This window comes from Armigeres subalbatus, chromosome 2 (assembly GCF_024139115.2).
Source record: "Armigeres subalbatus isolate Guangzhou_Male chromosome 2, GZ_Asu_2, whole genome shotgun sequence".
Lineage (NCBI taxonomy): Eukaryota > Metazoa > Arthropoda > Insecta > Diptera > Culicidae > Armigeres > Armigeres subalbatus.
Window position 1 is genome coordinate 128245363 of NC_085140.1, and position 13678 is coordinate 128259040.

Below are 13678 nucleotides of genomic sequence, written 5' to 3' on the forward strand. Positions count from 1 at the left end.
TTTCCGGACGAGTAGCAGAAAAACCTCGTTGTACCCATCCCCAATAACAACAAGATTGTGAAAGTTCTCGGACCATTGACCGAAGCCTCTCGTTCCATTGGCGAAGCCAAAGTAAGTTGTCGGACCAGAGTCAACTCGATTCGTACCTAGTCTAAGCCTCATCGAACCAACAACAGGACGCTCCAGTTAAGGATCGAGAGCTCTATCATTAATAGCCGCCTAACCTATGACTTGGAACTGACCTCGTTCAAATCTCGTCCAAATTTCGTCCAAACTCTGTCGCCAACTTCCTTCTAACGTTCGAGCCACCCTAAGATTGTTACCCTCAACACCAGCCGAGTCTGCCTTGACCAAAGCAGGTATCTAGCCTTTCCACCACCGTTGGCGACCATCGACTGCAAAGCCACGCCCCACTTCACAACTGCACTCAATGGCCAGCGCGAGTCCACTGACATGGAGTGAGGAGCTGGCACTCCTCATCAGCCATTATAAATAGCTTGCAACTTCTTGAAAGGTCGGTGGCCGAGCTACTCAACAACCACGAACATAGGTTTACGGATGTGTCAATTTCCTGCCGTAAGGTCGGTGTTGGGGTCATCGGAACCGGTTCCACTATCTCAGACAGCCTGCCAGATATGTGCAGCATCTTCTCGGCCAATGTAGCCGCGGTAATCATGGCCGCCACCTACCCGTCCAGGAAACCGATCGTTTTTCTGTCTGACTCTGCCAGTGGCATTATGTCGACTTCGCGAATGATCTTAGCGAACATGTTACCGAATATGACCATCGATTGGATTTTGGGGCACTGCGGAGTGCCTGGAAACATCACGGCAGATCTCCTTGCTGGAGTCAGACATCAGAGCCAGCGGTTCTTGTCATGCGTCCGGTTGAGTGACTTCACAACCTTATAAAAAAAATCGTGCATAGAAACTGGAAGGAAATTAAACCTGTACAAACGAATCCATTGTTCGGTCTAGGGAACTGAAGATCTCACAAATTCTAAAAAATCAAGTTGTTAAAGAAAAAAAACAGCAAGGATGTATCCAAGGATCCCAGTGAAAGAAGAGCTACCGACTCAACTGATCAACTGAAACGTTCGTGCAACTTCTACAAGTTTAGACGTCTGACCAACAATCAATATCTCGGCATGAGCCACCAAGGGTGCAACACAGTACCATGTCAACTCCGAAGCTTTTTTATTGCAGAAGATTAAGGCAGCCATCCGAAGGAAGTAATTCAGAAAGGCGCTCGTAGTTCATCGAATATCAGCAGAGATGCTCAAAGCAGATTCCATGCAATCTGCGTAAATCAACTACTATCGATTGTTCCGCAATATCTGGGATACCGCGACTTTTCCAGCCAACTGGATGCAAGACGTCTTTGTGAATATCCCGAAAAAAGGGATCTGACTGTGCTCAACAATTTGCTAGGCATCATGTTACTGTGCATTGTTCTCAAAGCTCTTTGCATAGCTATCCCAAATCGGAGACATGAGAAGATAGATGGCAGCTGGTAGGATTCCGCCCGGAAGATCATGAGTGGACAATATTGTCACGCTCCATATCATCTGTGTACAGATTAACGAATTCTAAGAATTCCTTAACTTGTTATTTTGTTTGACCAGACCGGCCCACTTGTCGCCATTTTGTGTCAACGCCTTCTACGTTAGGCCCATAATTGGTCACTGATCATCCCTGCCTACTTAGTGTCGATTGAATGTGGCTGCCACCACCTCCCAGCCACCAGCTCACCGTCGTTTGGACCGCAGTAACCAGGTCCCATCGGTCTATGGTAACGTCACCGGTGTGCCGCCCTACACGTTCGGACCCAACCATCTACAGATCAATCCAACCCAGAATCTTTTAGCTAACCACGTTCGAAAGCCTTCCTAACTCCTTGTCGCAACCTTGGGACTCGAGAATCGCAAAAGAGTCCTTTTGCATCCGCCTTCTTGGCTGCTGTTGGCTAGATCAGTAGCCAGGGGTTTTGAAGCTTTTCTTTTCAAGGATTCGGAGTTTAATCTACGAGGGCTGTAGAGTCGCTCCAGAATCGGTATCACCTTGAACCGCAAAAATCTGTGGGATGCCTCTTCGAAGTGCAGTACGAAGCTTTTACGTCAGAGTCTGTTATGTAGACATCTGGTCGCTGGAGTGAGCCAAGTATGTATTGTATCACGGCTACTGTTCCTCATCGTTGTCTTTGAGATAATAGTTGGTGTGATTGACTGTATATAAAACCGTGGGCGTCTCTGGCGGTCTACTGCTGAGGAACACCTGAACAATTTTGATTTAGCTGATGAAGCTATCAACGGTGGTCTGATACGCAGTGTAAGCTGGACAACCTGGCCGAACGCTCCTCTACGTCAGCACGAAAATTTTCAATACCTTGGCATCCAGTTAGCGTCGGATGACAGAATCAACATTGACGTAGGAACATGGATCAAGAAGATTAGGGCTGCTTTTGCGAGTTTACGAAACATATGGAGTTACATTCAGATTAATCAATGCATCAAATTGATTGATTCGAAACAGGATAACAGTTCTTTACTAACGGGATTTTCCATCATGACGGGAAGAAAAAACTCGAGACTTGGTTACAGCTTTACATGGCGACCGTGATTCCTGTCAATAGAGATGCGGGCCTTCTAGATGGAATGGGAACCTTCATTGCCACGCAAGAGTTGGAGGATATCACGTTGCATTCTGACTCTGGATTCATAAGATCTCGTGCTGGACAACCCAAATCAATCGTGCGCTGATACGCCTGCGCTTGCACGTCTCCTGACTGGTAGGACGTAGACGGAACATCAGTTGAATTTTGGATTCCGAAAAAGAGTTCTGATTATCTTTAACAGCATTTCTACAAAACGTTTGGGGGTGCGGTAGTCACCACTCTATTTTGACGTAAACTACGTCTAAGGGAAGCCTCGGATACAGGTGACAAATGAAAATTTCCAAATTCGAGACCGTCACGAAATCATGTAAGATTTCAAACGTTAATAGCTCCTTTATATTTCTTTGGATTTTCGAGATTTTATTATCAATCGAATCGTAAACTCTCCAGCATTTTTTCAAGCCCGTTGGAACTATTGACTATCAACGTAAAAACATTGAAAATTTCAATTCTTTTCCAACTCAGTAAAATTTCAGAGTTTCCTTACGACCGCCGTCTGGTGCCGTTGGTTCTTGCGCTCTACTTTTGTGCGGTGATTCGCACAAAAAGTACAACAATAGAACCAGAGCAATGACCGCGGTCGGAGCAAAAAAGTAGTGTTTATGAAAAAGTGCTACAGATGCTGGACATGTTCATGTAAGCAAGAGGTGATTGTTAAAATTGATTATCAACTTTGAACAAGGTTATCTTACTATTTCGGCAGCACCCCTTTAAAATAACACATCAAAAGTCACACAATAGTCGGAGAAAGGAAAGGCATCATCACCACTGCGGAATAATAAATTTGGGGTTTTTAAATGAAAAACGGTCAAACGTTTACCAAAACGAACCTCACTACCTCCCGACCCCATATATCCAACATCCCAATGGTTTACTCGTGGAAGTGCAGATGACTCGTCGGCCTCTACTAATACGAGTATCAAATCAACATATTCCTACCCATTCATTAATTGGCCCGCATTCGAACACGGCCAGCGCCGGTATTACTTAAATTTGGGTCACCCGTTTGTTCACATTGAAGTTTATATTATTCTAAAATATCATCTGTTGATTCTCTTTGTAATTACATCTGGCCTGGCAGAAACAGATTAACAACCGTGGCAGTCAATCATGCTCATAAGAGTGGCTCAAATTTTGTCTTTTTCGCTACCCTATGCTTAAGCGGATGTCTTTATAGAACTTCCCTAATTTTTAGCAGATTTGGTTGTAATTTGACTTAGCATGATTTGAAGTTTGAGAATTGCTATGAAAGTAACTTTTTTGGAGAACCGTTTTGCAATGTTGCTCATTAAAATCTAAAAATATATGAGTTCGTTGGTAACATAGGAAATTGAAGCGAGTGAATAAATCGTTTTTGTTATGAAACATTTTGCTGCTTGCAAGAAAATTATTAAGGAAATGTACTAAATCGTGGGAAATTTAATTGAGCACTTAAAAGAATAACATATCAATAATGAGCATTTTTGTTTTCTTTTGTAACTTGCTTACGAAAGTTCGATCGGTTCGCAAATAAACAATTATCTTGCAGATTAGGAAATATTCTTCGAAGTCTTCGGGTTGATTATATTTAGGGGAGATCCTCCAGTGCCGCACACGTAAGCCATTTGATAAAAAACTAACTATCCGGATTATATTCAGGTTCGGGTACAGGTTCAGAAAATGTTTCCTAGTACCGGACACTATTGCATCAAATGTTAAAATATTTTTCAAATGTGACTAAGTTCCTGTTACATGAGTAAAGACATCATTCAGAATAATCATATTTTTCACATGCTTCAAGCTGTAAATATTAAAAATTGTTAGTAGAGGTTATTTGACTCTCCAGCCAAATTTTTTACATCCTAATCCAACTTCTCATCTTTTTGAAGGTCCTCTTCAATTTTTGTTTCTGCTAATTTCTGTGGCTTTCTCAGCAAGAAGAAGCAATTGTATTGAAGTAAGTGCAACAAAACAAGTGTAAAAAAAGGATATGAAAAATCTCAATGTCCGAACACCACAATTACATGGCACATCTAACAAATCATCATCATTATTTAAAACATGGCTAATATGAACCATCTTCACATAATCAGAATACATTAGATTAACGTTACCAGACGCTGCAATTATCAACTTCGTTTTACAAATTTATTACAATTCATACAGCCTTACAAATATTTTTCCTTTTTTTTTGGGCAAGAATCTATGCGAAATGCACTTTTGAGGGATCCATTTTCAAGCCAGTGAGACAATCCATATAGGCGTCCCGCGTTTCGCAGGACGCTTGCTGGTCACATTACATTAGATTGATTTTAATATTGTTGATTCAAACCATTCTAAAATAACGCGAAACATCAAAATTTTAAGTATTTTTTTATATTTCAAATTTTGTACAAAGCTACCACATGAAGATCTGATATCGCATGCCGTTAACAGCCTTTTCAATAGCTTCCTTTTGTACATAATAAGCTAAAGGAGGGAGCTCTGCAAGTATCGTTTTAAGAAGTGTCCGGTATTGGGAACTGTCCTGCGCTGGGGGATCTCACCCTAAAAAGTTAATGAGCCGCCTCACGAAACGATTTTTCACATACGGGGCGATTTCCATACAAACTTCAAGCTACTCGTACTTAGTTAAATTACAACCAATTCAGTTAAAAATTTAGGGGGTTCATCAAAACAGCAAATGTTATCGTTCAAGCATAGGGGAGCGAAAAAGTCAAAATTTCAATCACTTTAAGCTCTAAGCAAATTTATTATTATCTTATGATCTTCTTTACGTAGTTTACGTCGGGCGGTCGTATCTTGTATATAACCCTTCTGATTTTTTTATGTCTTCATTAGCGAGACTCGTCTCGTTAGATACACCACACTATCTTTTTTGCCTGTCTCTGGATTCAACATAGGCATGGCATGTGAGTTCATAGAACGCATCTTTGAAGACATTACGAATTCATCCTAAGGTAATGCGATTTTTTCTTAACTATTTCTGACAACAACATCCGAAAAAAATGAAGAAACTGTCCTGTTTTTCATCCCACTGAACATATATTCATCTCATCGCTAAACACAGAAATACGACATAAACTTTGTCGCTTTTTTTGCTAACAAGTACGGACACGGCAGGTATTTCCGTCCATCGTCATAGGGGCTAAAATCAATGAAAGCAACGTCATTTTGCTAGAACTCCACTATAGCAGAACGTTTCGCCTAAGCTTACGATTGGATACGGATGAATTTGGCAAAAAAGCTTCTATTTGATTGATATTTGAGACTAAGACGATAAGACGAAAATGCCTGCCTTAACCCTATACTCACTGCTGAAAAAAAAAACACTAAAATAAGAAACAAATCAATCCTTTTCAATGCTTTGTTTTTTTTATTTAAAGGTGAGCATAGGAGCTATAAGCTGAAGTCGATGGCATTGAAGTATCATACCTACTTGTGGTACATACAACTCTATGCGAATCCTGGCTACTATGATCAGTTTCTGGATGCTAATTTCGACAATAATGACGAGTTTGTAATAGGAAAACAATAGACGAAAATCTGATTGGATTTATTCATAAATTCCTTTATTTGTTTGGCACTCTGTGACTTAACCGCCACTGTGTCGTGATCTACTGTGGTATTCTGCTGTACAGAATCCACGCAGATTCAATTTTTAGATTTCCATTACTCAGTATTGTTTTCGTTACCAGTACAATCTAATTGGATGTAAAGAGGTGACCCGAGTAGCACACATGTTGCACTTCAGTTGCAGCAGCTTATATGTGACCGAATTTGGTCGCATTGAAGTTGCTGTAACCAAATCTGTTCGAAATGTGCTACTTGGGGAACCAGTCAAGGGCTGAAAACCTCTATCTTCTTCTTCTATATACATAAAAATGAATTTCTGTCTCTCTGAACCTTATAGACTCCGAAACTACTGAACCGATCGGCGTGAAAATTTGAATGCAGAGGTTTTTGGGGCCGGGGAAGGTTCTTAACATAGTCCGAGATTCCTCCCCCCTTTGGATAGGGGGGCTCCCATACAAACTAAACTCAAATCTCCTCACAACTCGAAAATTAATCAGAGCAAAAAATCAATTTTAGGTGAAATGAAGTTCGTAGGGTCTAATAGTAATATAATGAAAAACAAATTGGATATAGGAAACGTGTTTTTTTTTGTTCAATTCTAATTCTACTAAAATATGAGATATATTTATAGGATAGAAATGGAAACGGTATGGAAGTCTTTTTTCTGTTCTAGCCTGAGATGAAACTGGCAAAGACGCTACTTCTTTTTAGTTCTTGTTCTTCTTTTCATCATAGTTGACCATCGATTTTCAACTGATTCGGCCCGGTTATATTAGAAATCGTTTCAAAAGGGAAAAGCTATCGTAAAACAAAGGTCATTCGAAATGATGTCTATGGGATTCCATATTGTACCTTGCAATAAAATGACAACTTTTGTGATCATTTTCCAAGTCTGTCATAGATCTGTAAAATATCATCAAAGTAACTTTTATTTCTGGTGGTAAGTTTTTCTTAGTTCCGATTGCTAGAACATGAGAAATATAGAGAAAAGTACAAAGTAGCAGAATGGAACGGGCCTGGGTTTGAACCCACGGCCTCCTGTGTATGAGGCATAAACGGTGCATGACTATCAAGCCCAATTTTCGTAACACATTGGTTCTCAATTCCCAAATACATCCAGTTTTTTTTTCACACGGATTAGTTTTTGACGATTAAGACCTTAAGCACCAATTAACAATGAGTTAACCCCACGAAAAAATGCACAGAAAATTAAAGAAAATTCAGGTTGTATTTAAAAAGCTGTGAAAGTTCAGGTTAAAAACTGGGACTGTAAATGACGTCAACTTTCTAAATCCCACAGATTCCGAGATATCTAACCAAACTGGTTGTCCCATGTAGCACCGCCCAACGGATGCATTCCAAACTAAACAGTTTTTCAGTATATTTGTTTCCATCCCCGAACAGCTGTGTATAAGAGGACAATTTCCTTAATATTACTTAATTATTAATTCTAAACTAAACAATTTCTCAACATTCATTCATTTCATTTATTTAGTTAACATCTAAACAGATAACACTGAATCAACAATTTGACGCCACAATACACGGTTCGAGGCCGCATCTCTCCATCCTCGGATACGCCCCACGCTCGCCAAGTCGTTTTGCACCTGGTCTGCCCATCTCGCTCGCTGCGCTCCACGCCGTCTCGTACCTGCCGGATCGGAAGCGAACACCATCTTTGCAGGGTTGCTGTCCGGCATTCTTGCAACATGTCCTGCCCATCGTACCCTTCCGGCTTTAGCTACCTTCTGGATACTGGGTTCGCCGTAGAGTTGGGCGAGCGCATGGTTCATTCTTCGCCGCCACACACCGTCTTCTTGCACACCGCCAAAGATGGTCCTAAGCACCCGTCTCTCGAATACTCCGAGTGCTTGCAAGTCCTCCTCGAGCATTGTCCATGTTCCATGTCCGTAGAGGACAACCGGTCTTATAAGCGTCTTGTACATGACACATTTGGTGCGGTGGCGAATCTTTTTCGACCGCAGTTTCTTCTGGAGCCCGTAGTAGGCCCGACTTCCACAGATGATGCGCCTTCGTATTTCACGACTAACGTTGTTGTAAGCCGTTAGCAAGGATCCGAGGTAGACGAATTCCTCGACCACCTCGAAGGTATCCCGTCCATCGTAACACTGCTTCCCAGGCGGGCCCTGTCGCGCTCGGTTCCGCCCACAAGCATGTACTTTGTCTTTGACGCATTCACCACCAGTCCAACTTTTGTTGTTTCACGTTTCAGGCCGGTGTACAGTTCTGCCACCTTTGCAAATGTTCGGCCGACAATGTCCATGTCATCCGCGAAACAAATAAATTGACTGGATCTGTTGAAAATCGTACCCCGGCTGTTACACCCGGCTCTCCGCATGACACCTTCTAGCGCAATGTTGAACAACAGGCACGAAATTCCATCACCTTGTCTTAGTCCCCGGCGCGACTCGAACGAACTGGAGTGTTCGCCTGAAATCTTCACACAGTTTTGCACACCATCCACCGTTGCTTTGATCAGTCTGGTAAGCTTCCCAGGGAAGCTGTTCTCGTCCATAATTTTCCATAGCTCTACGCGGTCTATACTGTCGTATGCCGCCTTGAAATCAACGAACAGATGGTGCGTTGGGAACTGGTATTCACGGCATTTTTGAAGGATTTGCCGTACAGTAAAGATCTGGTCCGTTGTCGAGCGGTCGTCAACGAAGCCGGCTTGATAGCTTCCCACGAACTCGTTCACTAATGGTGACAGACGACGGAAGATGATCTGGGATATCACTTTGTAGGCGGCATTAAGGATGGTGATCGCTCGAAAGTTCTCACACTCCAGTTTGTCGCCTTTCTTGTAGATGGGGCATATAACCCCTTCCTTCCACTCCTCCGGTAGCTGTTCGGTTTCCCAGATTCTGACTATCAGTTTGTGCAGGCACGTGGCCAGCTTTTCCGGGCCCATCTTGATGAGCTCAGCTCCGATACCATCCTTACCAGCTGCTTTATTGGTCTTTAGCTGTTGGAAGTAACCCTTAACTTTCCTCAAGGTGGAGGCTGGTTGGTTTCCATCATCCGCTGAACTGACGTAGTCATCTCATCCACTGCCTTGACTTTCACTGCCTGTACTCTCAGCGCCATTCAAATGTTCCTCGTAGTGCTGCTTCCACCTTTCGATCACCACACGTTCGTCCGTCAAGATGCTCCCATCCTTATCCCGGCACATTTCGGCTCGCGGCACGAAGCCTTTGCGGGATGCGTTGAGCTTCTGATAGAACTTGCGTGTTTCTTGAGAACGGCACAGCTGTTCCATCTCCTCGCACTTCGCTTCTTCCAGGCGGCGTTTCTTCTCCTGAAAAAGGTGGGTCTGTTGTCTCCGCTTCCGTCTATAACGTTCCACGTTCTGCCGGGTACCTTGCTGCAGCGCGACCGCCCGCGCTGCGTCCTTCTCCTCCAGAATCTGTCTGCACTCTTCGTCGAACCAATCGTTCCGTCGACTTCGACCCATATACCCGACGTTGTTCTCCGCTGCGTCGTTAATGGCTGCTTTGACTGTATTCCAGCAGTCCTCAAGAGGGGCCCCATCGAGCGCACCCTCTTCCGGCAACGCTGCCTCGGCAACGCTTTCTCAACATATTGGTTTCCAATACCCGAGCAACTTTGTAGAAGGCGGCAACTGCATAAATCCCATAGATCCCGAGATAAGGGACCAAACTGGTAGTTCCATACACACTAGCGCCGCCACGTCATCACGTTTATATAATTTAAATTGGTTTCAAATTTTTGGACTGCTGTAGTTTTTACAACATGCGAGCGACTCAACTGCAGCATCAATGTATCGTGACTTTTTTTTCCACCCTTTTTTATGCAAAGCAGGTCTTTCTGCTGTTGCACCGTCTTCAGATGCAATTGCAAAGTGTAAACTCATGCGTCCATTAATTTTCGGGAGTACTTTTTAGATAATTTTATTATAAACGACAATGTAAAAGTAGACCAGGTTCATTGATACTAGCATGAGTTTTGTTTTTCTAAATGTAATTTTTCTTGTAGTATCCTACCATTGAGCAAAGCTTACCTCTTATTGAATTTTTGAGTTCTGAACTTTTATGATTTATAATGTGGTTTACAGATTCTCAATTTATTTCAACGCAACTGCAATCTCTATTCAATCGAAGTGCCTTGCGGAGTACATATTTAGTGCAATTTCCTGCTCCGATTTTTTTTTTCGGAGGTCACCAAACACCTCGACACTACCAAATTCTAATCACGTAGGACACATTAATCCAACCAACGCGCTGCAGTGGCTGTTAGATTTTTTATTTCAATTCTGTATAAAAACCTTTTAAAATCTATGTAAGAATTGGGCATATGATGAGTATAATTGTCAGATTCTTATTCAAAAAAGTAAGGTCTTATATTGATATTGTAAGAAAAGCTTGTAAATTTTAAGGTCGTATGCATTGTTCGCAATATAGTTTAATATGCTCTTTCACAGAATTGTAAAAAAAATCTAACAATCGCTGGTTGGTTGTAAGTTTTTCATTTCTGATCTCGGCAAAATCGAACATCGCTGGAACTCAATTAGTTCCAGAGCCTGATTTCGTTAATCGATAACTGGTATTAGCAATAAATGTGCTGTACATCAGCAACGCTTACTGAGATCTCAGTAGAAAAATATGATAGCTGAGAATCGGCAGTGTCCACCTCAGGACAAAACGAAAAAAATGTGGATACGTCGGTACTTTTCAAAAATGTTAAGCAGTGAGACTAACATCCTTTTTCATCCTCGGTAATTCTTTCCGATTGCGCTCGTTCGGATTTTCGTTGTGTTTAAGTTTACTGATGTCACGTTAAGTTTTTGTTTGTAAATCAAACTTTACGTTTTATGCTTTACGTATCTATAGATACATTTATTAAATTACATATAGATTACTGAATGCAATTTATTCAATGTTCGTGTAGTTCTATCTACTGCTCTACTATTCCCCAATCATACACCCGAACCTGTCCAATCCAAAACTGTCAAAATATATAACACATCAAACTCTCCCAATAAATCCGCGAGATTTATCCATTGCTATCATTCTCGCCATGTCCCAAAAACGAAAATATGCATAAATACTAATCCTATCATACCACCCCACCCGCCCCAATGTCCAGTGTGTCACGTTTGATTAGACTGTTATTGTGTTAACTATGTGCTATATTTTTGCGATTAATTATTCAACAACCTACGAAAAGTCGCAATGGGACGCTGCCAGTCGACGCCCGGACTAGTGGAAACGCGGGGCCGGACCACCATCGAGGACATGTGGATATCTCCGACGACTGCGATAACGTCCGCTAGCTCGATGGTTCCTGCATATCCACCGCCGGCGGGCAGGTAAGAGCATGAGAGCGAGAATCCTGAAACGACCGGGACGTGTTCTTGCTCCCCCCCTCCACTGTCGAAAAAGGCAAACCAACACACCACTATCATTTTCTGTCCTACTACTAGTCCTGTACTGCTATGCATTCACACACATACCCCCATCCCAATATGTCCATAGAGTTATTTCACTACTAGAGTGTCACCATCAATCGAAATACTAGAAAAAAAACCCGGATCGAAAATAATTCGGACCCAATGCGGTTTCTCATCCCGACATTTCCATCGATGACACTGCTGCAGTGCCCGAGTGCCAACACATCGCTTATCGAACGCTTGTGGGATTATCCGAAACGAATGGCGTAATGTAATTATCCTTTCAGTATGACCACTTTGTAAATATATTTTTTTCTGCATAGAACTATTTTAGTAAATAGATTTTAACGCTTTCAGCATAAACGGTTTGATGGGTTTTGTGATTAAATAGTTGACGATAAAACTTTTTTTTTTCAAATAGCATGGATTGAGAAGTCGAGCATAATGAAGTTTGCAGTGATTGAATTGCTGTTGTTTGAAGAGTGACACAACATGGAGGCAGATTAACAGTCAGCTACAATTTAAATACATATGTACGTTTTATATTATCAAGAGATCGAATCAATTAATCCAAACAAAAGTATCACGCTGAATAACAAATAGATTGGGTATATAATTTTAATAAATTTAAAGAGATTGGCGTTGTATGTATGAAATTTGTATTTCCGAAAACGAGAGTCAAAACTCATTATGAAGTAAATCGCTCCGATTGAATGAAAATCAAAGTTCACGCAGTTGGGAGACAATTGAAACATTTGATTTTCAAACATGTAATGTGGCTTTAACTCTGTCCTGTTTGGCGTCTAAGGGAAACATTGATGACATATTGCAGCTTTATTATCTTACCCCCGATATACACAGTCAAACATGTTGATGTAATATGTTTGGTCTTTGGTCAACTCTGTATGAAAAACAACTTTACACATGGTCAAACATAGTATTGTCTTCTTGGCTGGTGTTCGGAAGCATGCAGTGGTTCGCACAGCTGGAAATCATCCCCTTCACGATGATTCCATCTTGAAAGCATACCAGAATGGTATTTTTTTCCAGACCAATCAGTAGTCAACTGTAAGAGTTATTTCAAATCGATTCCGGTTCGGATTCTGAATGATTAAAACATTAAATCTAATTGCTGGAAAAGGACTATGAAAAATACAGCAATGTGATTCCGATCCAAGCTTGATCCTTCCAGATAACGAGCAAATGACGCTCAATTTGCAATCACCAACATCGGTTTGACACATTAAGTACCGGTAGTTTGGCTATCAGGTGAAAGAAAGGTCGTTCCGATACTTCGAAATATCGTTATTTGATCCGATACGATAATCGAATCAAAGTATCGATATCACCGATGTATTGGAATGAAAATTTCGATATATTGGAAAATCATATGATATTTCAATAATAGGAATATTTAAAATATATTTTCTCACTTCTAACTACTCATCTTTTACTTCTCACAGTTAATTATGAGTAACACGAAGTGACACATAATTAATGAGTAGTGAGAATTGAGACGTCTCACTTCTTACTACGAACTACTCACGCATAAATGAGTAGTGCGTAGTGAGGAGTGAGACGTCCCACTTCTCACTTCGCACTACTCACTTTCTATAGTGAGAAGTGAGAAAGGATTAGTGAGAATTGAGAAGTGAGACGTCTCACCGCTCACTTCGCATTACTTATTTTTCACTTCACACTGTGTCTCATTTCTCATTTCGCACTACTAATTTTTTACATGAGAAATGAGAAATTATTAATAGGAAGTCTCATCATTTTCCACTTCTTATTTCTCACATCGCATTTCGCACTTCTCACTTTTTACAGTGAGAAATAAGCTGAGAGAAGTGAGACGTCTTACTTCTCATTTCTCATCACACATTTATCACCGTAAAAAGTGAGAAGTGCGAAGTAATAAGTAAAAGCTGGGTCACAATAGCTCGTTGCGCGTCGCGTCGCGCTGACAGCGCGTTGACGCGTTGTTTTAAAAATGGTCGTTTCCGTATCGACCTCTACAAT

General features: G+C 41.4%; 1 protein-coding gene across 1 annotated transcript in view; it reads left to right on the forward strand.

The window, feature by feature from the left end:
- Window positions 1-13678, forward strand: part of LOC134210839 (cyclic nucleotide-gated cation channel beta-1) — a 264073-nt gene that overhangs the window by 238977 nt on the left and 11418 nt on the right. The window contains exon 10 of the mRNA XM_062687179.1: window positions 11437-11578. Within this exon, the coding sequence (XP_062543163.1) occupies window positions 11437-11578 (142 nt within the window). The remainder of the gene's footprint in view (window positions 1-11436; window positions 11579-13678) is intronic.